General features: G+C 48.6%; 1 protein-coding gene across 2 annotated transcripts; it reads right to left on the bottom strand.

The window, feature by feature from the left end:
- Window positions 1–611: 611 nt before the first annotated feature.
- On the bottom strand, window positions 612–7,984 carry LOC111161032 (gap junction protein beta 1). 2 transcript variants are annotated; one of them, XM_022524481.1, is made up of 3 exons: window positions 7,866–7,984; window positions 1,286–2,166; window positions 612–715 (listed from the first exon to the last, which is right to left on the bottom strand). In XM_022524481.1, the coding sequence occupies exon 2, from the start codon at window positions 2,148–2,150 to the stop codon at window positions 1,299–1,301; it is 852 nt and encodes a 283-aa protein (XP_022380189.1). In that variant the 5' UTR covers window positions 2,151–2,166; window positions 7,866–7,984; the 3' UTR covers window positions 612–715; window positions 1,286–1,298. The 2 variants fall into 2 exon arrangements, with proteins under 2 accessions (XP_022380189.1, XP_022380190.1); XM_022524482.1 differs by lacking the exon at window positions 612–715 and having other exon boundaries at window positions 932–2,166.
- Window positions 7,985–25,194: the final 17,210 nt, after the last annotated feature.

Below are 25,194 nucleotides of genomic sequence, written 5' to 3' on the forward strand. Positions count from 1 at the left end.
TCCCAGTGCAGTCCAGCAGGTGGCTTATGGCGGCAGTGAGCACCTGAGTTTCAAGGGAGGAAGGGGGCTATTTCTCCCAAGAGCTCGGGAAAGGGGCCCTCACCCAGGGAACACGTGCTACCTTCTCCGACTTGCAAAATCTCTCTATCATTTCCTGTCTGTCCAGATGGAGTTGCCATTTTAATGTTTTTCAAATCAGAGGAAGGGGCCCAAGGAAACCTCTTGAGGTAATGTAAATGTTTTATAATATATTGCGGCCGTGTTTACAAAACTGCACGCACTTATGAACACTCCATAAACTATACTTAGAATGGATGAAAAAAATAAGAGAAAAGGAAGGGGTTCAGGGCACCTGGTGCCCATAAAGCTGTGAGTAAAAAAAATTTAAGCCCTCCCCAAACCAAAAGCCAAACCCAAACCAAACCAACCCCCCACCCCCGGCAAAAAAAAAAAAAAAAAAAAAAAAAAAAAGAGGCAAGAACGGCTCAGGGTCTCACTACTTCTGTTGCGCATTGCTTTCTAGATCAGCAAAAATTCAAGGCCAGCTCATCCAGGGGGAGGTCAGAGGTTGCGGGAGAAAGAACTTGACAAACACACAAGCCACCTCTTCGTTTACTGTAAAATCCTGTTTAATGTGTAACATTTCAGGCACAGAGAGGCCTTGGGAATGAGAGGCAAAGGCGGTCCTAACCAACCCCCACTCCAACTTATCTGCCTGCTCCTCCCTCCCTAATTCCTCCATCCCAGACTGTCCTCCTCCTCCTTGTGGCCAGCAAAGTGCTGTTCCTCCTTTTCTCGCCTTGACTACCCTCTCTTCTCCACCCACATGTCCAGAGCACCCTCCTTCCATTCTACTTGCCCACGTCCCTCCCTGCTGATGTGACTCCAGAAATAGGGTATCTGACAACACGGGGTTAAGATTAGTTTCATAATTGGAGATGCTGTCAGAGCATCATATCTCTTGTCCCCCAGTGGCCCCAGGAAGAGGGAGAGGGAAGTGGAAAGGGGGTACAGACAAGAAGAGCCACCCCCTGCCCCCTCACCCCACCCTTGAGCACTGGCCTGGCCGGCCTCGGGCTCCCCACCCCTCTGGCCCCCCAGACACAAGGCGGGGGTGGGGGTGTGGGGGTGGAGGACGGGAAACCAGGGAGGAAAGGGAGATTTCCATTGATCTGATCTGCAGTCCCTAGCAGGCAGAGGCCCACACCTGGCAGGGGAGAAGGAGGGGCAGGGCCAGGGGCAGGGGGATGGGGGATAGGGGGAGGGGTGCAGGAGGGGAGGTTGCCTTGTGTGCGGCATCAGCAGGCCGAGCAGCGGTCGCTCTTCTCAGCCAGCCCAGCCCCAGTGCCGGGGCTGCGGCGCAGTATGTCTTTCAGGGAGCCATCCTGCTCGCTCAGCAGCTTGTTGATCTCATTCTGCTTGTACTCAGGTGAGAGGCGGTGGCCGAAGCCCGAGCCCTTGCGGGAGGGCGGATTGGAGCGGCGCTGGGCTCGGCGGGCACAGGCCCGGATGATGAGGTACACCACCTCGGCCACGTTGAGGATGATGCAGATGCCCGAGGCGGCCAGCATGAAGACCGTGAAGACGGTTTTCTCGGTGGGCCGGGACACAAAGCAGTCCACCGTGTTGGGGCAGGGGTAGGCCTCACACTTGACCAGCCGCACCATGGCGTAGCCGGGGTAGAGCAGGTAGAAGACATACATGAAGGCGGCCTCAAACATTAGCCGGAAGACCACGCTGATGACATAGGTCCACCACAGCGTCCCTGAGATGTGGACCTTGTGCCTCTTGACCTCCTCCAGGTGCAGGGGGTCCGCGTGACCCTCGAGTCGCAGCATCTTCTTTTCTATGTGCTGCTGGTGAGCCACGTGCATCGCCACAAGGAGAGCTGGGGTGGACACCAAGATGAGCTGCAGGGACCACAGGCGCACGTGGGAAATGGGGAAGAAGTGGTCGTAGCAGACGCTGTTGCAGCCGGGCTGCAGGGTGTTGCAGATGAAGGAGGACTTCTCGTCACCCCACACGCTCTCGGCAGCCACCACCAGCACCATGATCCTGAAGATGAAGATGACCGACAGCCATATGCGACCAATGGCGGTAGAATGCCGGTTCACGCCACTGAGCAATGTGTACAAACCGGTCCAGTTCATCCTGCCTCATTCACACCTGCAAAAGATGAGGCACAAAGCGAGCTGGCAGAAAGCTGGGGCAGAAAGCTGGGCAGCGTGACATGGCTTGACACACACACCCACCCCCGCCACCCCTGTCACCCCTTCCAAGAGCCAGTGACAGGAAGGGAAGAAGGATGGTCAGTGCTTTCCTCATCACCCCACATCCCTTGCCAGCCTCTCCTCTTCCTCTTCCTCCTCTTCCTCTTCTTCCTCCTCCTCCTCACTTGACTTGACTTCCCTGAAGCCCATCTCCCTTCTTTGCTTTCATCCAACATTCTTTCCTCTCCAGAGCCCCTTTCTTTACCAGGTCCATTTTGTTCTGCCCTCAGCCATTCTCTTTAGCTCCCCATCCCCCAGCTCTTTAGCTCCGGACCTGGGGCGAGCCCAACAAAGCCCATTACCTTGGGGAGCGCCTATCCCTGAGGCCACCCAGACAGGTCCCCTATGGTCTCATGTCTGTGCAGGGGGAGTGGTCCCTGGGTCCGCGCCTGCGTTCCAATTCATCGCCGCCCGGTGCTGGGGAGTCATATGCTGCTTTATACCCAGTGTCTGCACAATGGGACCTTTGTGGGGCTCTGAACAACGCCCTTTAGAATTCAGATCAAACGCCCTGACTTCCGCCCACCCTACACACAGAGCACTTGTGTCCCAGCGCCGGACACCCAGCCTGCACCCACCTGTTCTGTGCCCGCCCGGTCCATCGCCGCACCCGCCCCACAGCCCCACCAGAAGAATGGCCATGGTGGGGGGTGGGGGCGAGATAGAACAAAGACAGGTGCATGTAAGAGGGGACCCAAGGGGACCAGGAGGCTCTGGGCCGAGGCCATCGCCCATGACTCTACTAGAAACTTGGGGTCAGCAGGATTTTTCCTTGGTTGAGATCCCTTGCACGGTATGTATGGGTGAGCTCACTCATATGTCTCAAGCCAGAAACCGTGTTAAGCTTTTTCCCATACATTCTTCTTTTGGACCCACTCAGCAAGCCTCCAAGGACTTTACCCCAGTCTTTCCAGCTGAGGAGGCCGAAGCTCAGATACATTAAGTAACTTACTCAAGGTCACAAAGCTAAGAAGTGTTAGAGGAGGATGAGACAGACAAGCATCTGAAGCCGAGGTTTAGGCTCTTTCCCTGGCCGGCCCTTCATCCTTTTCGCGGCCGGTGTCACCCAAGCCAGCCGTTAGGAACAATGACAACTGGGTATTATACGAGAACAACGAATCATGGAACACTACATCACTACATGATGTACGGTGACTAACATAACATAAAAAAAAAAAAAAAAAAAAGAACGACGACAACAAGAGCAAGGGTTAATGCTCCCCACAAGAGCGCAAGAAACATGGCAGCTGCGGACCCCTGAGTACTTTCCAGCTCCAGTGTCACAGAGCAAACCCTCACCATCTCTCCTTGAGCTTCAGGTGGCAGGTGGGCACACGATGAGGACAAACCAGAGTGAGAAAGGAAAAGTTAACAAGCAAACAGAAGGTTGGAAGATGGGGCAGGGAAGAGTCATACGCTTTTGGGTTTGAATCTGGGTTGTTCGCCTAACACAACCGCGGGCTAGCTCCCGACCTCCTCTGAGCCTGCTCCCTCATCTATAAATGGGTTGTTAATACCCAGGGTTAGGGGCGCCTAGGTGGCTCAGTGGTTAAGCGTCTGCCTTTGGTTCAGGTCATGATCCCGGAGTCCTGGGATTGAGCCCCGGCATTGGGCTTCCTGCTCAGCAGGGAGCCTGCTTCTCCCTCTCCCATTCACCCTGTTTGTGTTCCTTCTCTCGCTGTCTTTCTCTCTCTCTGTCTCTCTGTCAAATAAATAAATAAATAAATAATCTTTAATACCCACGTCATTGTGAGCTTAGTGAAGCCCCCTGCAACAAGTTCCCAGCTCAGCTCCAGTTTCATAGATGATGATCAAGGGAGATAAGCACCTAATCAGGAAGAGAAAACATGTTGTTTCGGGGGACTGGGTGGTCTGCCAAACCCAATGTCCCACTTTTTGTTTCCCAGTGCTGCCCTTGACGTAGGCATCTGTCCGGAGATAGAACAGGCTGTTCTGCCCTGCCCCCCCCCATCAAAAGTACATTGTAACCTCCTGGTTTTCTGAGCCTGCCAGTAGCTCTAGGGAAGAAACTCCCCTCTAAGCAGTGCAGGTAAAGAAGGCCTCCTCCTCTCCCCCACCTCCCACCACTTCTGCCACTAAGTTGAGCCGAGTAGATGATGCTGGAAGCAGGGAACTGGGTGTGAGGAGAGCACACAGGCCTGGACCTGCGGGACATGTGGGGCATTTCCTGTCCCCGTACAAGGGCAGTGGTGGTGGCAGAAGCCCCGCATCAAGACTGGGGTGCTTCTCTCTGTTGTAGGGGGGGATATTAGCCATGGAAAAGTTGGGGAATGGGATGAAAGAACCCGGGGGATGAAGGGATGGTCCACGGGACACAGAGTACTTTTCTGAACAAGGTCTTCTTTTCTCATTTAACTTAAAATAATAATTTTTAAAAAAGCCTCACTGATTTCATGCTGGGGCCTAAACCAGCATGGAGAGGTAGGAACACGGGTGCCCTTTCTGCTCAGCCATGGGTTCTGAAGGCAGGGCTGCTGCAGGAGGCCTAGTGGTTGACGGTAAAGAAATGCCTCATCTGGTGACACACGTTGGATTCACAAACCGGTGGTCAAGGAACATTATGAAGAGTAACCATTTACTGAGCACCTGTGAGGCCAGGCCTTGCACGTGATGACCTCCTGTGAAGCTCAGAACAACCCCGTGAGGTGGGTGTTGCTTTTAATCCTTGCGTCACCCAAGAGGAAACTGAGGTAAAGAAAGGTGAAGGGACTTGTCCAAGGGTCACACGGATCAATGCAGTTAGTGTGTGATGGAAGTGGGACTGGAGTCGGGCTGAACTGACTCCAGAGCCCATGCTTTTGCCCATAAGCTTGACCACCTTGGCTAGAATTATAATCTTTCTTTCTATGAGTGTTTGTATTTTTTTATTCGTTTTTTGAGAGACAGAGAGAGGGAGAGAGAGTGAGAGTGTGGGCCAGCGGGTGGCAGGCTATACAGAGGGAGAGGGAGAGAGAAAGAATCTGAAGCAGGCTCCACCCCCAGCACAAAGCCTGACGTGGGGCTTGATCTCACAACCCCAAGATCATGACCTGAGCCGAAACCGAGTCCGGCGCTTCACTAGCTGAGCCACCCAGTCGCCCGTCTGTGAGTATTTTTTAGAAACAAAGAGATTCAAAACTGGCCTGGCTTGTATTCTCTTCTAGCCCTTTCTCCTCTTTCCTATGGACTGGTAACTCTTCCTCTTCTTCCCTCCCAGGGCTTTCCACTGCCTCCTGATCTGTTCCGATTTCCCTGCCTTACCTTTCTGCTGTGGTTTCCTCAGACTCCAGAGCACACTCGAGCTGTTCTCTCTGCAGTGCAGGGGTGCTCCTCGTTTGGCCTGGCCACTGCTGAATTTCTAGGCTCTTGGAGCTCTTCACCCCCATTTTGCGCCCTCTGGGACGTAACCAGTGAGCTCCCTTTGGGGCCCCTAAGCACCCTCATGTGGGCACTGGGATCTCGGTTTTTGCTCTTCCCTTGGGATGGAGAGTTTATCCCTATGTCAACATCAGCACCTCAAGGGTTTCATTCTAAAAACATCCAGGGGGAGGGACCTGATTTTGAAATCCAAACCGCCTTTGTGACTTTGGGTTAAAGTCCAAGTATTGATATGCTCTGCATTGCCCCAGACCTGTTTTTGCTCTCATGCTCTCATATTTAATTAGACAAGACTCCCCTGGCTCTGTCAGGCCCTGGCCTCGTCCTCGGATTCTGAATTGCCCAGGCACCCAAGGACAGCTTAAGATCTGGAGATCGCACCTAGTCCACACAACCATCCTGTAATGATATCCCCATTTTTCAGACAAGGAAGTTGAGGCTCAGAGACGTTAAATAACTTGATTCAATGGCAACTCTGTGAAATGGTAGAGTCAGGTTTCCGATTTCGTTTCTTCTCACCTCAAAGCCTTTGTACCTTGCACCACCTTGGACAGCCTCCCTTAGTCTGCATCTCACCGAGACCTGGCCCATAGCTCAGAACTTCGACCCCTTTCCACATATGCTCACGTGCGTGGGCATGTGCACACACACGCACACACAAGAAGATGTGTGCCCATACCCATTCATCAGCTCTCTCTCTCTTTCTGCCCCCACCTCTTCCCTGTCCCTCCTTCCAACTACAGGAAATCCTAGTGTTTTTTTGGGTTTGGGAGGAAGGCCCTAGTTGGACTGGATGAGGTTCTGTTCAGCCTCGCATTCCACACTTCCTCCCCCCGGCTTCACAACCAGGCTCTGGCCAGGAAAGGACAAGGGGCTTTCTTTGGGATTTCTTCCGGAATTTCAGGCTGCCTTCATCATCAGTTTGGTGTGGCCAAGGCCAAACTTCTCCAGCCCTCCCCCTCTTCCCCCACCCTGCCTCCACCCTGTGGCCCTAGGACACCTCAGGCACTTTGCTCATCCTCTCTGCCCTGCCACATATACTGTAACCAGGCTAGGGTCAGGGTCACTCTAGCTCATTCCACTTTTCTCCTTCCCTCCCTTGGGCATGGTCTTTTCCTAGGAACTGGTAACTGACAAGCTCCCTTACTCTGCAGACTATACCCTCTTATTCCTCCGTCAACTATCTGACTTCCTGTTGCTCCCTACTTGGGCTTTATTATAACCTAACAGCCACCATTTATGGAATGCCCATAGTGTTCCAGGAGCTGGATGTTCATTAACTCCCATCCTCACAACAAGCCTGTGAGCTGTGGCTTGTTGTCTCCAGTTCCCAGATGGGGCCATGGAGGCTCAGAGTAACTTATGACACAGCTGGTCAGCAAGTCCTGGAGCCCAACTTTGGGGCTCCCCACCAATGCGTGGGTCCCTTGCCCATTGCTCTGCTGCATCTTCAAATGGAAGTCTCTCCATCTGAAGCCTTCTTGTCTAAAGCCTCCTCTCCCCACCTCCTTTTCTAAGTCCGTGCGCTCTGCCATGCTGTCCCCAACAGCTGGAACAACTTTCAAACAGCTGTGGGGCCTCCCCTCCTTTAGATCTCCAGATCACTCGTTACTCATGGCTCAGCTTGAGTCTGCCTACCTCCCTCAAGAAAACGGAAAGCCACGCTTCCAAATCCCAGCCCCGTCAGCCTTCCCTCTGCCCCTGCTGAGTGCCTTGTGTTCACCCGTCCGCAACCCCAGGCTGGTTGCGTGCCTGGTTTACCTTCCAGTCAGGGAAGGAGCACAGCACCTGGCAGTGCCCAATGGTCCACCGAACCCTAACCATCTCTGGCAGGAAGCGTCTTAAAGAGATGAACTTGGCCACCCTGGGCATGGGGGGAGGGGGGCTCAAGTCTTCCTGGGAATTCAGCCCTGTGAGGATGAAGGGAATCCACAGCTGGGGGAAAAAGGGCGGGGAGAAGAGAAGCCACTCTGAGCTTGGAAAGAGGGTAACAGTCGAAGGCTCCAGAGAGAGGCTGAGCAAGCCTGGCACTCGGCAGGAGGGGTCTCACTCTACCCAGAGGGAAGCACAGAAGGGACCTAAGTGGCTTAATGCTGAGGCCAAGGGAAGACAAAACCCAGGCCTCTCCCCAGCCCCCATTTCTGCCCCCTGCGCCCCCCCCATGCCACACCAGCTCCCCCTCCCCAGCCCACCTCCCCCTGTCCCCAGCTTCCTCACCTGGCTGCCGCTGCCCTTTCCTGGGGAATGTCTGCAGGCGTGTCTGCACTGTGCCACTAGGTACTGTCAGCCCAGTCCAGGGGAGGGACAAAGAGCCCAGGGCCCGAGCCAGATATGGCCCACAGCCCAAGAGGAACCAGACAAACATTAACCAGCCCCGCCTTCCTCCCACACACAATCATTAAATAGGATTGATCCCCTGAGCTCCCAATGCATTTCCCGAGGCAGATCACAGAGACTGGAGTTGCTGCCCCGTCCCAGAGGCATCACTGTCACCCACGTGGCCACGTTCAGCCCATCTGGGAGGTTAACCTGGACCTGGGCTCCTTAACAGCCCTCGGGCTTCCCCCATCCCCTGGCTACAGGTAGATCCAGTGTGTGGGCGAGTTGCAGAGAGGGCTGCTGCCCTGGGTGCCATCCCTTCCAGGTCTCAGCCTCTAGAACGATAACGACTATGGGGAGAGAAGAAGACGTGGACGGTGCCTCCTGGCATCTTGGAGTCAAGGTGAAGGGGAAGGGGAAGGGACTGCTTCCCCCAGATGGCAGGACCACGATGCTCTGTGTCCCAAGTTGGCTGGGGATGGAGCAATGCATTTCCAACCCTATGCCACCACCCATTGCCTTCTACCCTTAGGGCCAAGGCAGTTGAGCCGCAAAGCATATGAGGTGTGGCAATAGTTCTTGGCAATCATTAAGGTAAACAGAGAGTGTCAACCATTAACTGAAGGGTCAGTCCAGTTTGAAGGAGGGTTTACCCGAAGACCCTGCGAATTCTGTGGCCTGAGTGGCCATAGAGAAAGAAGTGAAGTCAATAGAAACTGGTCCCCTGGCTTCTGCCCTTCACCGCAGCCCAAGCTCACTGCCGGAAAGAGTGCTGGGGCCTTGGCTTTCCTTGGAGAGCCCAGGGTACACGGAGGCATTGGCCAGTAAGTCTTACTGGACACCCACTGGGCACCCAGGATGAGAAAGGTAAGGAAGGGGTAGGTGGCAGAAGAGGGGGAAAACCTCCCACCTGGTTTTAAATAAGTCATCAACTTCCCGAGGAGACAAAACCAAGACTCAAGAAGTCACCGTGAAAACTCTCCGTGTATGTTCGGTTATGTGGTTCTGACGTTTGCTGCCAAGGAATTTTGGAAGCAGGGGGATGAGGAACGTCAACTGACGTTACCGGGGCAGCTTTCTAGAGGAGGTGAGGCTTGAGTGGAGCGAGAAAGGCTGGGTGGGAGTTTGAAAGGGGAAGGGCAGGCCCAGCACTGCAGGGAGGACGAAGATTGTGAGCAAAGGCAGAGCGGTAGGAATGGGCAAGGGTGTGTCTGGGGACAGAACGGGGGCAGGGCGGTGGAAGATGTCATGGGTCAGCTGAGGGATCGGAGTAGAAAGTAGAAAGGACAGTTAAAGCCAGGTAGGGAATTCCTTTAGGGAGTGCCTGGTAAACTTGATATAAGGTGAAACTGAGCTTGACACCAGGGAGGGTGGTTTGAGGCTGCCTGCCAACCTTGGCACCCGGAGATTCCTGCTAAGTATACAGTTGTGCCGTGTGGATAAAGAGTAGCACTTCCTGAGTACGCCATGCGTGAAAGGCAACATGCAAAGTGCTTTGCAAGTATTACTTTGTTTGATTCTCAAAGTAACCCCATGGGCCAGGCATTATTAATATTCCCACGTTTCAGGGGTTTGAGGCACACAGATGTTAGGTGACATAACTGAGGTCATCCAGCTAGCAACAAGGCTGGATTTAAACCCAGGCAGTCTGTCTCTGGAACGTGTTCGTTTAGCCACTACATTGCAATTCGAGGAGCTAGCTCTACAGGTCCCACTGCGAATCAGAGTGAGGACTGGTTCCTGATTCTGGAAGGTTTTTGGCTAGCAGGAGAGAGGGGTACCTATGACAATGGAGTATGTCCTAAATGCCATACGTAGATATGAGGTGCCAGAAGGCATTTCGAGGTAGGAGAAGAGGGTAGGTTTAGTGGAAGAGGCAGAGTTGAACTTGGGTCATAAAGGAGATGGAGAGTCCAAGCATTCCAGGGGACAGCAAGCAGTGAGATGTGTTTAGGGAATGGTGGGCAGACCTGTTTGACCAGAAGAGAGAGCTCCTTTAGCAGAGCTCCTAGGAAGGGAAACCGTGGGTCAATATCAGTGTGTACTCACTGTTCCTTGGAGTTCTGGCAGGATTTCTCTAGGGTGAGTCTTGTTCTGTGTGTAGTTCTAGGCTACAGGAAGTCTATTTGAATAGTCTGTAGCTGTATTGTAAAAATGCTTGCTAGAATCGACTTGTCCTCTTCCTATTTACTGTGACTTACACACGTCTTCTGGATGGGGTCCTGCTGCTACCAGAGAGAAAAAGAGAGAGGAAAAGTGAGGATCGAGAAGGAAGAGCATGGGTGGGAGGTGGGCAGGAGGAAAACTGTACTACAGTGAGCAATGTAAATCCATTTGCTCTTGGGAAGCAGCTAAAATCAGCTTCTGCCTTGAATCCTAAGCACGCTTTCTTCCTGCAATGGGTGTTTGAGGGAGAATGTTTTAAAATTTTACAGCTGCCTGCTTACTTCCTCAGATTCACTCAGGGAGAGCAGGTCTCGAAACATGCTATCTCTGGGATGGCTCAAACATCAGCCCAAACGAGGGCTTTCCCCATTCCTGTTCCCGCCAGGACCAGGACAGACAACAGAGGGAACCAATCCCCATTATCTAGGAGCACTTCTCACCAGCCACATTGTCTAAGTTCAGAGCTTCAGACCCCATCGGCAGAATCGCGGGCTTGGGGAGGCTCTGATCATTCCATCATGGAGCAGGGCTGCTTGCCTCGGAGTGGGAATCCTGAGACTTCCTCCATTGCCTCACATGTGGAGTCCATCAGCCAGCCCATCCCTGGGCCTCATTACCGAACAAAATGTGGCATTTTGTATGGCTTTGATCAATGAGACAGCATTGTTGTATGGCTCGGAAATCAAAGGGACCAGCTTCCAACACAAACGTTGCTTAAGACACACAGGTCAAACCCCTTCCCAAATGGGTCCATAGGATTAAGGAAACAGCTAACCCTGAAAATCTGAAGACCATTTCCAAAGTCCCCACCCCACAGCTCAAGCTGGGGAAGGCTTATGCAAACTCTTTCCAGTAAGGGCTGCTAGAAAAGATGGAAGTGGTCCTGTATTCCTAATTGGTGTTGGTTTTCACAAATCCTTTTTAAAAAAGACACATAATTATGTGAATGAGTCTGTATCCCCCCCAGGATTCATATTCTAAAAGAGGTCAACCTGGAGCTCCCGGATGACTCGGCCAGTTGGTTAAGTGTCTGCCTTTGGCTCAGGTCCTAATCTCAGGGACCTGGGATCAAGCCCCGCATTGGGCTCCCTGCTCAATGGGGAGTCTGCTTCTCCCACTACCCATCCCGCTGCTCATGCTCTCTCTCTTTCTCAAATAAATAAATAAAATTTAAAAAAAAATAAAAAAGGAGGTCAACTCGGCGGAGTTATCCATGTTTTCTCGAGGGGGTTTCTTTCTTTTTTTGTTTTTTTAAAGATTTTATTTATTTATTTGACAGAGAGAAATCACAAGTAAGCAGAGAGGCAGGCAGGGAGAGAGGAGGAAGCAGGCTCCCTGCTGAGCAGAAAGCCCAATGTGGGGCTCGAACCCAGGACCTGGGATCATGACCTGAGCCGAAGGCAGCGGCTTAACCCACTGAGCCACCCAGGCACCCCAGTCTCGAGGGGGTTTCTGAAGAACTATACCCACATAGGGCATCAATTCACTTGACAGGTGTATACGTTCAGCTCTAAGGACAGTTTAGAGTGTGGAGAAAAGCAAAATTGTTTCACCCCCCCCAAAAAAAAGACCTAATTGTATGAAATCTCCTACAACCAGCGCGACATAGGATGGCACACTCATTCTACCAACAGTAAGGCCTGAAGGTGAGAGGGTGCTTCTTGGAGCTCATAGATTTCTTTGGAATGGAGCCTGAACCAACACCATATCCACTCCCTGCAATTTGGAATTCATCTTTTTTTGTTTTATGAAGACCCTAATTCCTGGGGTTTGAGGGATGGTACTTAGCTCACTGATGTCTGATCAGTGCATCAACAGAAGGTATGCTTGCAAAAGATTCCAGAAAGTTCCATGTCCTTTCACCAGACCAGGTAGCCAAGTGAAGAAACTGAAACAGAAAGTTGGAACTTTGGGGCTCCTGTGCTCATGTTGCTTGTTTCAGCCACTACAACTTGATGTCCATTTCTTTCTTTCTTTCTTTCTTTCTTTTGTTAATATTTTATTTATTTATTTGGCAGACAGAGATCACAAGTAGGCAGAGAGGCAGGCAGAGAGAGAGGGGCAAGCAGGATCCCCACTGAGCAGAGAGACTGATGCGGGACTCGATCCCAGGACCCTGAGATCATGACCTGAGCTGAAGGCAGAGGCTTTAACCTGCTGAGCCACCCAGGTGCCCCTTGATATCCGTTTCTTGATCCTTCTGCTCTTGGGGGGAGAGTGTGAACTTCAGGACTCAGGGAGTTCTGGAGGAGTAGAAAGTTCCCAGTTTGAATCCTGTCTTGGATTTTGACCCAAGGAGACTAGAAGTAATGTAGTAGGGGTGAAGAATCAGAGAAGTCCAGGTCCCGGTCAGAAACATAGGGCCAAGTGTCAAGTTTGAAGGGAGAACTGGAAAGGACCCAGAAGAATTTAGTTCCCTCTGCTAATTATCCAAGTTTGGGCAGTCAACCTCATGAGCTGATGGCCCTGCCCATTAAGTGGTTAGTGGCTTAGTCCTTTCCTTCCAGTTTTCTTTCTTTATATACACACATGCCCATCATTGAAATCATATTGTATATACAGGAGATCTTGTTTTTCATAGGAACCATTCCCAGGTCTTCTGAACAGGAATCTACTGGTCTCTCACCCATACCCTCAAACCGATGATCCAATAAAACATGTAAACCTAGCCCCAAATAGAAGCCCTGATGTTCACCATTTCTGCTTTCTCTTTGGACTCCTCTGCTCTTCCCTCCTTGGACCTCAGCCAAGTTTTCCAACAGTAACACCACAAATGCCTGCCTCATCCAGAATCCCCCTGCCTCGGTCATCACAACCACGATCCCTGCTACTTCCCTGAACCACCCAGCACCACCCAGTCAATACCTAGGGAAGTACCAGGCTGCTGACGACACCCTAGACGCCCAGGCTTCTGCTGAGAAGCGCTGCTCATAGAAGGGGTGGTGGGTTGGCCAGGTGGGAAAATCCAAGCGATCTTGTTCCTACTCCACCCGCCCCCACTGACCCTGCTACAAATTAGAGGACTGATTCCTAGATACATCCAGATCTCTGAAATCCCTTGCCTTCAGCCTGAAGCCCCCCACCTCCTTGGCCACAAACATCTAGCATTCCTGTGGGGGATAGGGAGCCACAGTATGTGTTAGAGGGATTCTTGGACTGCTCTCCACCAGTGTGGATTCTAGCACCTGGTCCAGGGAGAAAACTGTGGGCCCAAGGGGCATCCATAAGAGCTTGAGTCCAAGGCTGACTCCCATAATGCTTTGTGTCTCCCAAGGAGCCAACTCAGTTCCAGCCTCAGCCAATTCAGGGCAGGGTGGTGGTGGGGGGACGTCTCAAGGGGGAAGATAGGATCTAGTCCTGTACACTTGCTTTAGGAGAACCATATAAAACAGTAAGCTCTAATACATCTTCATCTTGAACAGGCTCTGTTCTAACTCACCTACTATCCTTTATCTATTCGTTGCTCCTGAACAGAACCATCCCGCTCCCAAGGCTCCCAAGCCAAGATTTTTGTCCTACTTCGATTTCCATCCCCTCCTTGCCTTTTGTTCAGGGCTTATGGTTCTCCTCCAAGACATCACTGCCCGGGCCTCCTTGAGCGAAACCCTCTTCTAGTTGGACGCCCCTAGGATTCTCCTCCCTCGGCTTCAGAAGCAGAACCATCCAGATTCGAGATTCTATAATCCGTGGGGGTATCCGCTTCAGTCGTAGAGCCAAAGTTTCAGATCCTCTGCCTAGGCCTCCATTTTGGCTGTTTTCTTCCTACAGAAGACAAGGATGATTGAGCGACTTTGTTGTCTCCTAGGAAATCAGTGCTCAGTGGCACTGGATTTGCTAGCATGAGGGTGCTTTTCAGAATGTCAAGCAGTTATTGATTTCTGAATCTGAGCTAGTGCTTTACAATAAACACCAACTGCTCTTTCTCACTGCTGACATCTCACCTCACAGATCCGGGGCTAGATCGAGCCCTAGAATGAGCTGAGGTCTGACGTTATTCCTACAGAACAATATTGTCTACAGAACCGAGCTCCACACCTTGCTGAAGAAGCCCTGACTCTTTTTTTTTTTTTTTGAAGAAGAATTTTATTCATTTATTCGACAGAGAGAGAGAGATCACAAGTAGGCAGAGAGGCAGGTGAGGTTGGGGGGGGAGCAGGCTCCCTGCCAAGCAGAGAGCCCGATGCGGGACTTGATCACAGGACTCTGGGATCATGACCTGAGCCGAAGGCAGAGGCTTAATCCACTGAGCCACCCAGGTACCTCATCCCTTGAAGCCCTGACTGTTAACACATGGGTCACGAGAACTTCCCACAATTATTTCATACTCATCCCAAGGTTTTTTGCGGGGGGAGAGGTGAGGGGAACTCTTCTCAAAAAATCAACTCACATTCTGGGGTTATGGACATTGGGGAGGGTATGTGCTATGGTGAGTGCTGTGAAGTGTGTAAACCTGGCGATTCACAGACCTGTACCCCTGGGGATAAAAATATATTATATGTTTATAAAAAATAAAATTAAAACAAAACAAAAACAAACAAAAAAAATAAACTCACATTCTAAATTACCTAGCCACATAAGTCGCCCTGGAGAGTTCTGCTCAGTTGAAGTGACGAAAAGTTTGCCTCTCAGCCATTAAGAGCAGTTTCTGATGTTGATTCTCTGAGGGGCTGCTGCTTCCAATTCCACTCTCAGCTATCCACCCTCCAGCCCCACTGGAAATCTGAATGTCAGAAGACCTTCGCAACCTACCTCTCTTCAGGGCGCTTAACGCCACCAAATGGTGTGGGATTCTCAAACTGGATGGTATCTTCAACTGGGCTCTTGCCCTATCTCTTTTCCTTCTTTACCAAGTCTTTTGAAAGACGCTTCTGTACTTGCTGTCTCCACTTCACCTACCGTTTGTGGTTTGGTTCCACTCCCATTTGGCTTCTATGCCCACTCCCTACTCCACTGAAACAGTCTTCACCACGGGCACTTTGTGGCTAAATCCAATGGCCCGCCTTCAGAACAAGTCTTACTGCCTCTGATGCGTTCGATTCTGTTGACCACTCCCACCTTGACATTTTCTTCTCCTTTGAGTTTTTTTCCTTTTTATATTTTTATCTTTGCCAATTACACATGGAACACATGTCCTGTATGGAAAAACTGGAAAATCCAAAAAAAAAAAAAAAAATCGCAAGGATGAAAATTACAATAGTCCGTAACAACCACCAGAGATAACAACCTTCACCAACAGGTGTGAAACCTTAGAGTCATTTTCCTTTTTTTTTTTTTTTAAGGATTTTATTTTTTTTTTTTTTTCAGAGAGAGAGAGAAAGCAAGAGAGAGCACAAGCTGGCAAAGGCGCAGAGGGAGAGGAAGGAGCAGACTCCCTGCCGAGCAGAGAGCCCTATGTGGGACTCAATCTCAGGACCCTGGGATCATGAACTGAGCCGAAGGCAGATGCTTAACCCACTGAGCCACCCAGATGCCCCCTTACATGTACTCTCTCTCTTTTTTTAAGATTTTATTTATTTATTTGACAGAGAGAGATCACAAGTAGGCAGAGAAGCAGGCAGAGAGAGAGAGAGAGAGGGAAGCAGGCTCCCTGCCGAGCAGAGAGCCTGATGCGGGACTCAATCCCAGGACCCTGAGATCCAGGCGCCCCCCTTACATGTACTCTTAAAATGTAATTGTTGGGCTGCCTGGGTGGCTCAGTGGGTTAAGCTTCAGCCTTCGGCTCAGGTCCTGATCTCAGGGTTCTGGGATCAAGTCCCACATCAGGCTCTCTGCCAGGCAGGGAAACTGCCTCCTCCTCTCTCTCTCTCTCTCTCTCTACTTGTGACCTCTCTCTCTGTCAAATAAATAAAATCTTTAAAAAAATGCAATTGTCATCAGATGATACATATTTTTATTGAGGTATAATTGACATATAACATTATATTAGTTTCAGGTGTATGAGATAATGATTTGATATTTGTGTATACTGAGAAGTGATCACCATGATAAGTCTAGTTAACATCTGTCACCATAGAGAGTTAGAAAAACTTTTTTCTTGTGATGAAAAATTTTAACATCTACTCTTTATTATTTTTTAAAGATTTTATTTATTTATTTGACAGAGAGAGGGAGAGAGAGAGAGAGCACAAGTAGGCAGAGCAGCAGGCAGAGGAAGAGGGAGAAGCAGGCTCCCCACTGAGCAGAGAGCCTGATGTAGGGCACGATCCCCTGACCCTGAGATCATGACCAGAGCCAAAGGCAGATGCTTAACTGACTGAGCCACCCTTAAAATCTACTCTTGTAGCAACTTTCAGATATGTAATTGGCTACAGTTACTATGTTGTACATTACATCTCCATGACTTATTTTATTTTATTTTATTTTACAATCCCCTCCACCCATTTCATCCACCCTCCATCTCTTCACCTCTGGCAACCACCAGTCTCTTTTTGGCAACACATATTATCTTATATCCTCTCTCGTTTGCCATTACAACATGACCATTTAAAAATGTCATTAAAGGGGCGCCTGGGTGGCTCAGTGGGTTAAAGCCTCTGCCTTCGGCTCAGGTCATGATCTCAGGGTCCTGGGATCGAGCCCCGCATCGGGCTCTCTGCTCGGTGGGGAGCCTGCTTCCTCCTCTCTCTGGGCCTGCCTCTCTGACTACTTGTAATCTCTATCAAATAAATAAATAAAATCTTTTAAAAAATAAAAAATAAAAATGTCATTAAAGGTAGCTCTTTCTGCCCATGTGTCCTGTCCCCATGTCTTAATAAAAACACCTTAAAAGATAAAATAAATAAAATAAAAATGTCATTAAAGGGATGCCTTGCTGGCTCAGTCAGTGGAGCATGCTACTCTTGACCTCAGGGTTGTGAGTTTGAGCACCACGTAGGTGTAGAGATAACCTAAAAATAAATTCTTTTAAAAAATAAAAATAAAAATGCCATTAAATATTTCTCTAAAACCTGGTTTATGGCCACATAATGCCCTTTGACTTTTGTCACACTTTACTCTATTGATCTCTCTCCTACCTCTGACTGCTTCACGCTTTGTTCTTACTCCACTCCACAAAAAAATTTTTTAAAGATTTTATTTATTTACTTGATAGAGAGAGAATAAGGCAGGGAGCGGCAGAGGGAGAAGGAGAAGCAGACTTCCCGCTGAACAAGGAGCCTGACACAGGGCTCGAACCCAGTACCCCATGATCATGACCTGAGCTGAAGGCAGACGCTAAACCAACTGAGCCATCCAGGTTCCCCCCTCCAAAATGTTTTTTATTAAGTCAACCCAAAGTGGGGCTTGAACTTACAACCCCAAGATCAAGAGCCACATGCTCTACCAACTGAGCCAGCCAGTGCCCATTATTCCCCTCCTTAAATGTTGGGCTAGTCCTCAGGGTTCCAGTCTCTGTTCTCATCACTCTTGAACCTTTCCCTGAGCAGTCTCATCCACTCCCATGGCTTCAGTTACTAACAATTGCAAATCTGTATCTTCAGGCCACACCTCATTTCTGGTCTCCAAATACATATATACTGAATGTCAATCTCACCTCTCCTGCTTTCAAACCTGCTGCTCCTCTAGTGTTTCCTTATCCCATTGAATCCTGTTGTATCCACCCCCCTGCCCAAGCCAAGCATCTGGGGAGAAGGTGAGTGTCCCCTTCCTGTTCACTCTCCTATACTCCATATTCAATAAATAACTAAACCCTGTAGGTTTTACCTCCTCATATCTTTCGGCTTCTTCTCTTCCTTTTTATTTCACTTTCATTGCCCTAGTACAGACTCTGGGATAATGTTACAATCTGATTGGCAAACCAATTTCCTGTCTCCCGACCTCCATTCATGGCCTCTTCCAATCCATTCTCCAAACATTCTTCAGAGTGAGCGGTCTTTCTGAAATAGATACCTAATCATGTCATTTCCCTGTTTAAAACCCTCCATTGGCTCCTTACTGCCTTGGGAAGAAAATCTGCCCATAACACCTTTTCCTTCTTTCTTTCTTTCTTTCTTTCTTTCTTTCTTTCTTTCTTTCTTTCTTCTTTCCTTCCTTCCTCCCTCCCTTTCTTCCTCTCTTTCTTTCTTTAACATTTCATTTATCTATTACAGAGAGAGAGAGCACAGGCAGGTAGAACAGGAGGCAGAGAGAGAAGCAGACTCCTCGCTGAGCAGGGAGCCCAACGGGGGACTCCACCCCAGGACCCTGGAATCAGGACCTGAGCCACGGACAGACGCTTAACCAACTGACTGAGCCACCCAGGCGCCCAGCTTTTCCCTGTTTCTTTACAAACTCTTCCTTGTTCTCTGAAACTTAGCTCAGATAGTCTACTCTGCACATACAAAGACTGAGGAGTGGTGAGAGGTAGCCAGCGGGTTTTTGTGCTACATTCAGGAGTTTAGGTTTTATTCCCTCCACTTTCTCTATCCCCCTGTTTCTCCTCTGCACTGTATTTCTCTGTGATGGCACTTATAAGAGTCCCCCATATTGTCCATTTCCCTGTCTGTCTCCTCCATTAGAATAATACTTGTTTAAGGACAGGGGCCATTCATCTCTGTATCAGAACCTATGTTCCTGGTACACAGTAAGTGTCTGATAAATGACAACTGAATGAATGAATGGAGGTGGCCAACAAGGGAGTGAACTTGAGGCCTGTCTTGAAGCTGCTATCATGTAATGCAGCCATCTTTCATCTTGGCCATTCCCCAGGTATCAATTCCAGAAATGGAATGAGCTGCACAGCAGCCTTAGCTAAAAGCTGTGTCCAGAATGGCCTGGAGAAGATCCCACCACTGAGAGACCATAAAGGCGTGTCACACATGCCAAGCTACTTGGCCTGCATCATCCATCACTGTTACCCTTTCTTCCGAGGGGAATGATGTGACGACCTCAGTCAAGATTCCCTTTCCAGGGAATGGATGATGGTAGCCCCCTTTTATAAATGGCTCCAAAGAGCTCCTGCTTTCACCTCTTCAGCACTGGTCACTGCTTTTCACTTAATGGTAATCCACTCACTGCCTCGGGGTGGGGGGTGGGGAGGGTGAGGGTCCTGCGTAAACTTCAGCTCACCTTAAAGAATGTAGGGATAAGAAACTTACATGTCAAGTTGAAAGTTACTGAGACTGTTTCAAAGCACATTGTTGGAGACTTACCAACAAGCTCTCCCAGAATTCTCTTCTCTCAATGTGTCTCTCCATGTCGAGCAACAGGAATTGGTCTTGCTGAATTATTCATGAGGGGGCAGCTCAAGACTTGGCTCCACAGTTTTTGTTTCATTTCATTAAATATTTGTTGTGTCCCAGGAGCTCTGTTAGGGGCTATTCCCAAAGGCAAATGAGAGGAGTCTCACTATTGTTTAAATAACCAGGTCTAATATAAGGTAAGCAGAGGTATAAGCAGTATGTTGTGAGAACACAAGTGAAAAAAAGGAAGAGGGAGATGGGAACTCACGTTTTCTACAAGCCAATCTATGATGGCAACCCCTGTCCCATATATTACCATAGAGGTTCATTTGGACTAGGGACCTGAAAAGTCTTCATGCCCTAGGATATTTGAGTTGGCCCTTGAGTAAGAATTCGACAGGAGAAAAATCAAAGTGAGGACACTCAAAGTTCAGAGAACAGTATGTAAAAAGGCAACAGGGCATGAAGGTACATGAGCTGCTCAAGGAACACAGAGTTTCGGCATGGCTGGGCCTTGGGGTATAAAAGATAGTGTGGGTAATGAAGCATGAACAGGTGGGCTGACAACAGATTTTGGAAGAGTTATGATGCCTCGCTTGGACATTTGGATTTTATCTAGTAGGCAATGAGGAACCCCTAAAAGCTCTTCAGCGAGGAGAATGACAAGATGGAAATGATGCCAATTAACTTGGCAGGATGAATGGGGGATGGGGTAGATGAGAGGTTGCAAGAGTAGGTAGAGGGGACTGTGTCAATAATCCAGGCACAAGGTGATAAATATCTTATTCGGGAGGTGGCAGTGGTGACAGATCCAATAGAGTAGCGAGAGGCAATACTGGTGTAGAACATTCCAGTCCTGACCCCTTTTTGCAGGCTATAGGGATTTACTTTTCAGGGATGCACATTTCTTTTCTGAAAAAGGTGAAATTTGAAGAAATATGCACATATATATTTTTTTCTTTAAAGATTTTATTTATTTATTTGACAGACAGAGCTCACAAGTAGGCAGAGAAGCAGGCAGAGAGGTGGAAGCAGGCTCCCTGCTGAGCAGACAGCCCGACGTGGGACTCGACCCCGGGACCCCGGGATCATGACCCGAGCCGAAGGCAGAGGCTTTTAACCCACTGAGCCACCCAGGCGCCCCAAATACGTATATTTTTGAAAAAGATTTTATTTATCGGGGCACCTAGGTGGCTCAGTCAGTTAAGCATCTGCCTTTGGCTCAGGTCATGATCCCAGGGACTTGGGATCAAGTCCCGAATCAGGCTCCTTGCTCAGTGGGGAGCCTGCTTCTCCCTCTCCCTCTGTCGCTCCCCCTGCTTGTGCTCTCTCTCTCTTTCTGAAAAGTAAATAAAGGGATGCCTGTGTGGCTCAGTCAGTTAAGTGTCTGCCTTTGGCTCAGGTCATGAGCCCAGGGTCCTGGGATTGAGTCCCACGTTGGGCTCCCTGCTCAGTGGAGAGCCTGCTTCTCCCTCTGCCTGCTGTTCCCCCTGCTTGTGCTCTCTCTCTCCATCTCTGAGAAATAAATAAATAAAATCTTTAAAAAATAAATAAAATCTTTTATTGATTATCTTTTAGAAAAAGATTTTATTGATTTATTTATTTGAGAGAGAGAGAGGGGGGAGAGAGAGCAGGGGGAGGGGCACAGGCAGAGGGAGAAACAGAATCCCGAGCAGATTCTACGCCGAGCACAGAGCCTGACTTGGGGCTCAATCTCGTGAGCCTGGGATCATGACCTGAGTCAAAATCAAGAGTCGATGCCTAAACAACAGAGCCACCCAGGCATCCCCAGAAATATATATCTTTAAGGTCTCTCCTGGTTCTAATGGCACTACCCAAGTAGTTCTAAGTTCTAAGTCACTTACCCAAGGTCACAGAGCCAAGATTTGGTCCCAGGCAGTTCTGTCCCTTAATGGCAGTGTGCTTAACCCCTGCACTACGTGGACATTTATATAGGACTAACCTGTCATATCTGGTAAGGGATTAGCTGGCTAGGAGAATGGAGGTGCCATTAATAGGATGGTGGAGTCGAAGGAAGCTAGCTTCCTTATCTGGAACGATTATGTTTCAGATAGCCGAGTGCAAGGTGTTCAGGGAACATCTAGCTAGCTGTTGGAAGGGTGGGAGAGCAGCTCTGGAGAGAGGCAAGGTAGGAGATTTCAGTTTGGCAACCAAAGACCTGAAAGCTATGGAAACAGATGAGTGTATAGAAAGAGGAAGTGAGTATAGGAGAGCAGAGTGCAAAGGACTGTGGGAAGTGAGAAAAAGGGCAGAAAAAACAGACAAGGAAGGAACAATTGAGTGTGAACCTCGAATAAGCTACTTCCATTTTCTGGCTCTTTTGTCTCTTCCTTTGTAAAATGAAGGGTTTGGAAACAGTAAGCTACGGGGCTTGCGGCGGAGACTTTCTAACCATTATCAGAGAAGGTAGAAGAGAACAGAATGCCATGGAAACTGAACAAGAGAGTTTCCAAAAGAAGGGTTTAAGAGGTCACTTGCGTCCAATGCTGCAGAGGTGTCAGGGACTGAGGACTTGGGTGAAGCTGCTGGGTTTAGCAATTTGCAGATCCTCTCTACGGTAAGGACCTCTCCCTCCCTCTTGTGCCTCTAATTTTTGAACCCTTTCTTTTACCACTTCTCAAAGCGAACGTTTTGCAAAATTCCATTCTCTGCCCTTCACAGAGGCTCAGTCACTCTCTGAGATCTACTGTTATCTCCACAAGGTGAATCAGAAAACTCTGGTTTAATTTTCCTTTTGCACTTTGATTCACATTTCCAACTGCCTCTCGGATATTTCTATCAGTTACTGATACTTAGCGTGCTGTATAAACAATAATACTAAAAATGATAGCTGACGTTTTGTGAGTGCTTACGCCGCTTAGTCCTTCCTATATGGTAGGTATTTTCTGAGCCCACTTTGCGGATGAAGAAGCTGAGGCTCGGAGGTGTTAAGTATTGTGTCTAAGGTCACACAACTGTGATGTTGCAGAACCAAGATTCTTCCTGATTTCAGAGCTCAAGAGCTTAATAATTCCACTTTGATCCGCCTAAAATCAAGACATCATCTTTATTTCCTAAATTAGCTCAACCGCCTTACTTCCCTATTTCTGCCTCACTCTCCTCCAACATCTTGCTTCTCCCTTAGCATGGGTTCTTATCCCCTTGTGCTCAGACAATTATGGAACTTTCTTAGCTGGTCTCCCCACTTGCAGTTTTCCTCCTTCCAATTCTGGACACATGACTAGCTTTAAGAAATTCAGAAGACTTCCCCTTATCTACGTTAAAGTCCAAACTTGTTAGTATGGCCGAAAGATCCCCTTCATAGTCCAGCCCTGCACTTTATCTGCACCGAACCCCTCAGCATCAACAAACATGACAGAAACATTTAAATCTGTAAGCCTTTGCTTAGGGGTCCCCCTACCTTCACCAGCATTTCCACTAGTCTTTCAAATCCTGGCTCTAATGTCATTTCCTCTGTCAAGACTTCTCAGATTCCCAAACCTTTCTTGTGATAGAAATTATGTTCCCTCCTCTGTGTTCCTAGACAGTGACCATTTGTGGATATAACAGTGCCCATCATTAACATATTAAGCTGAGGTGAATAAATCCAACTAAAGATTTATAGAGACAAGAAAAAAAGTATTTAAACAGTCCAGATTCCCCCTTTGCTCCCCCCCTCAACAATTCCCCATTAATAAACATGTACCCTCTGGGCACCTGGCTGGCTCAGTCCATAGAGCTTGATCTCGGGGCTGTGAGTTCAAGTCCCACGTTAGGTGTAGAGATTACTTTAAAAAAATGTGCCCTGTAGTGAGGTACATAGGAAATGTGGATCTAATGTTTTCTCCTAATTGATCCCCACCCCCATGGGACTCTCATGACTCTAACTGGAGCTTGAATTTATGGATTTTTCAACATCATTCTTTTTTTTTTTTTAAGATTTTATTTATTTATTTGACACAGAGAGAGACACCACAAGTAGGCAGAGGCAGGCAGAAAGAGAGGGGGAAGCAAGCTCCCGGCTGAGCAGAGAGCCCGATGCAGGGCTCGATCCCAGGACCCTGAGATCATGACCTGAGCAGAAGGCAGAGACTTAACCCACTGAGCCACCCAAGCACCCTTTTCAACATCATTCTTAACTGCATTTCCATGACTCATCAAGGACTCAACTGATGAGATAGCTATCTGTCACAACGTGATTATGTAGAATTTCTTGACAGAAAATATGTTGGTCTCCAGCATGACATCTTCTTCATAGGTTTTGGGGGTGGGGCGTGGGATGAGGTAAACTATTGTTTCGTTTTTTTAAAGATTTTATTTATTTGACAAAGAGTGCGAGAGACAGAGAGAGAGAGAGAGAACGAGCACACGCATGAGCGGGAGAAGGAGCAGAGGCAGAGGGAGAAGCAGATTCCTTGCTGAGCAGGGAATCTGACACGGGGTTCGATCCCAGGATTCTGGGATCGTGACCAGAGCTGAAGACAGATGCTTAACCAACTGAGCCACCCAGTTGCCCTAAACTATTATTTCTTGGGAGGAAGCAAAAGCGTAAAAAGCAGGAGCAGTTGACTGAAAGGCAATTTAAAGAAAAATGTTGATTAAATAACAGTACAAGTGGTCACATGTATCTGGCAAAAATTGTGAAGATCATTCTCGGACGACTAAAGTTTGGGAAATATTGCCACTCATGTGCAAACTGGGCTAAAGTGTGTCCTTGGAGAGTCCAGCAAGACACTGTTGCACTGGCTGGCAGAGAAGGTTACATGACAGGGAAGAGGAACTCCAACCTTGAAAGCTCTAGACCCATGTTTCCAGTGCCCTTCTAAACACAGTGCCCTTGTGGCTGTTCCTCGGGTACCTCTTTGGTATGCTAGAGTTAGCTTGTACTGGCAGCGGATTGTTAAATTTTCTTAAGACAAGTTTTAGGTTCACCGTCAAATTGAGAGAGAGGTAGAGAGATTTCGCATGTACTCCTGCCCTACTCCATTATCGATATCCCTCACTGGAGTGGAACATTTGTTATCATTGATGAACATACATTGACACACCATAAACCACCCAAAAAATCCATAGTTTACCTCAGGATTCACTCTTGGCGTAGTACAGTCTATGGGTTTAGGCAAACGTATAATGACATATATTCACCATTTGTAGTGTCATACTGAGTAATCCTCTATATTCTACCTATTCATCCCTCCCCCAAGCCCCAACTCCTGTTGGCAATCACTGTTACTCTCTCCATAGTTTTGCCTTTCCCAGAATTTTATATAGTCAGAATCATAAAATAGGTATCCTTTTCAGATCGGCTTCTTTCACTGAATAATAACCATTTAAGCTTCCTCTTTGTCTTGATGGCTCATTTATTTTTATATTTTAGTTTTTAAAAAGGATTTTATTTATGTATTTGACAGAGAGAGAGAGAGAGAGAGAGAGAGAGAGAGAGAGAGCGCACACAAGCAGAGGGAACAGCAAAGGGAGAGGGAGAAGTGGACTCCCCACTGAGCAGGGAGCCTGATGCAAGGCTCCATCCAGGATCCTGGGATCTTGACCTGAGCCAAAGGCAGACGCTTCAGCATCTGAGCCACCCAGGCGCTTCTCATTTCTTTTTAGCAGCAAATATTATCCCATTATTTGGATGTACCACAGCTTATCCATTCATCTACTGAAGGACATCTTGGTTGCTTCCAAGTTCTGGCAATTCTGAATAAGTCACTGCAAACATATTTGTGCAGTTTTTGTGGACATAAGTTTTCAACTCCTTTGGGTTGAAAGGAGTGCAATTTCTGGAGAGTATGGCAAGAATATGTTTAGTTTTATAAATAATCACCAGACTGTCTTCCAAAGTGTCTTCCATTTTGCATGCCTGTCAGCAATGAACGACAGTTCCTGTTGCCCCATATTCT

This window comes from Enhydra lutris, unplaced genomic scaffold (genome assembly GCF_002288905.1).
Source record: "Enhydra lutris kenyoni isolate GAN:26980312 unplaced genomic scaffold, ASM228890v2 scaffoldscaffold81, whole genome shotgun sequence".
In the NCBI taxonomy this organism is placed as follows: domain Eukaryota; kingdom Metazoa; phylum Chordata; class Mammalia; order Carnivora; family Mustelidae; genus Enhydra; species Enhydra lutris.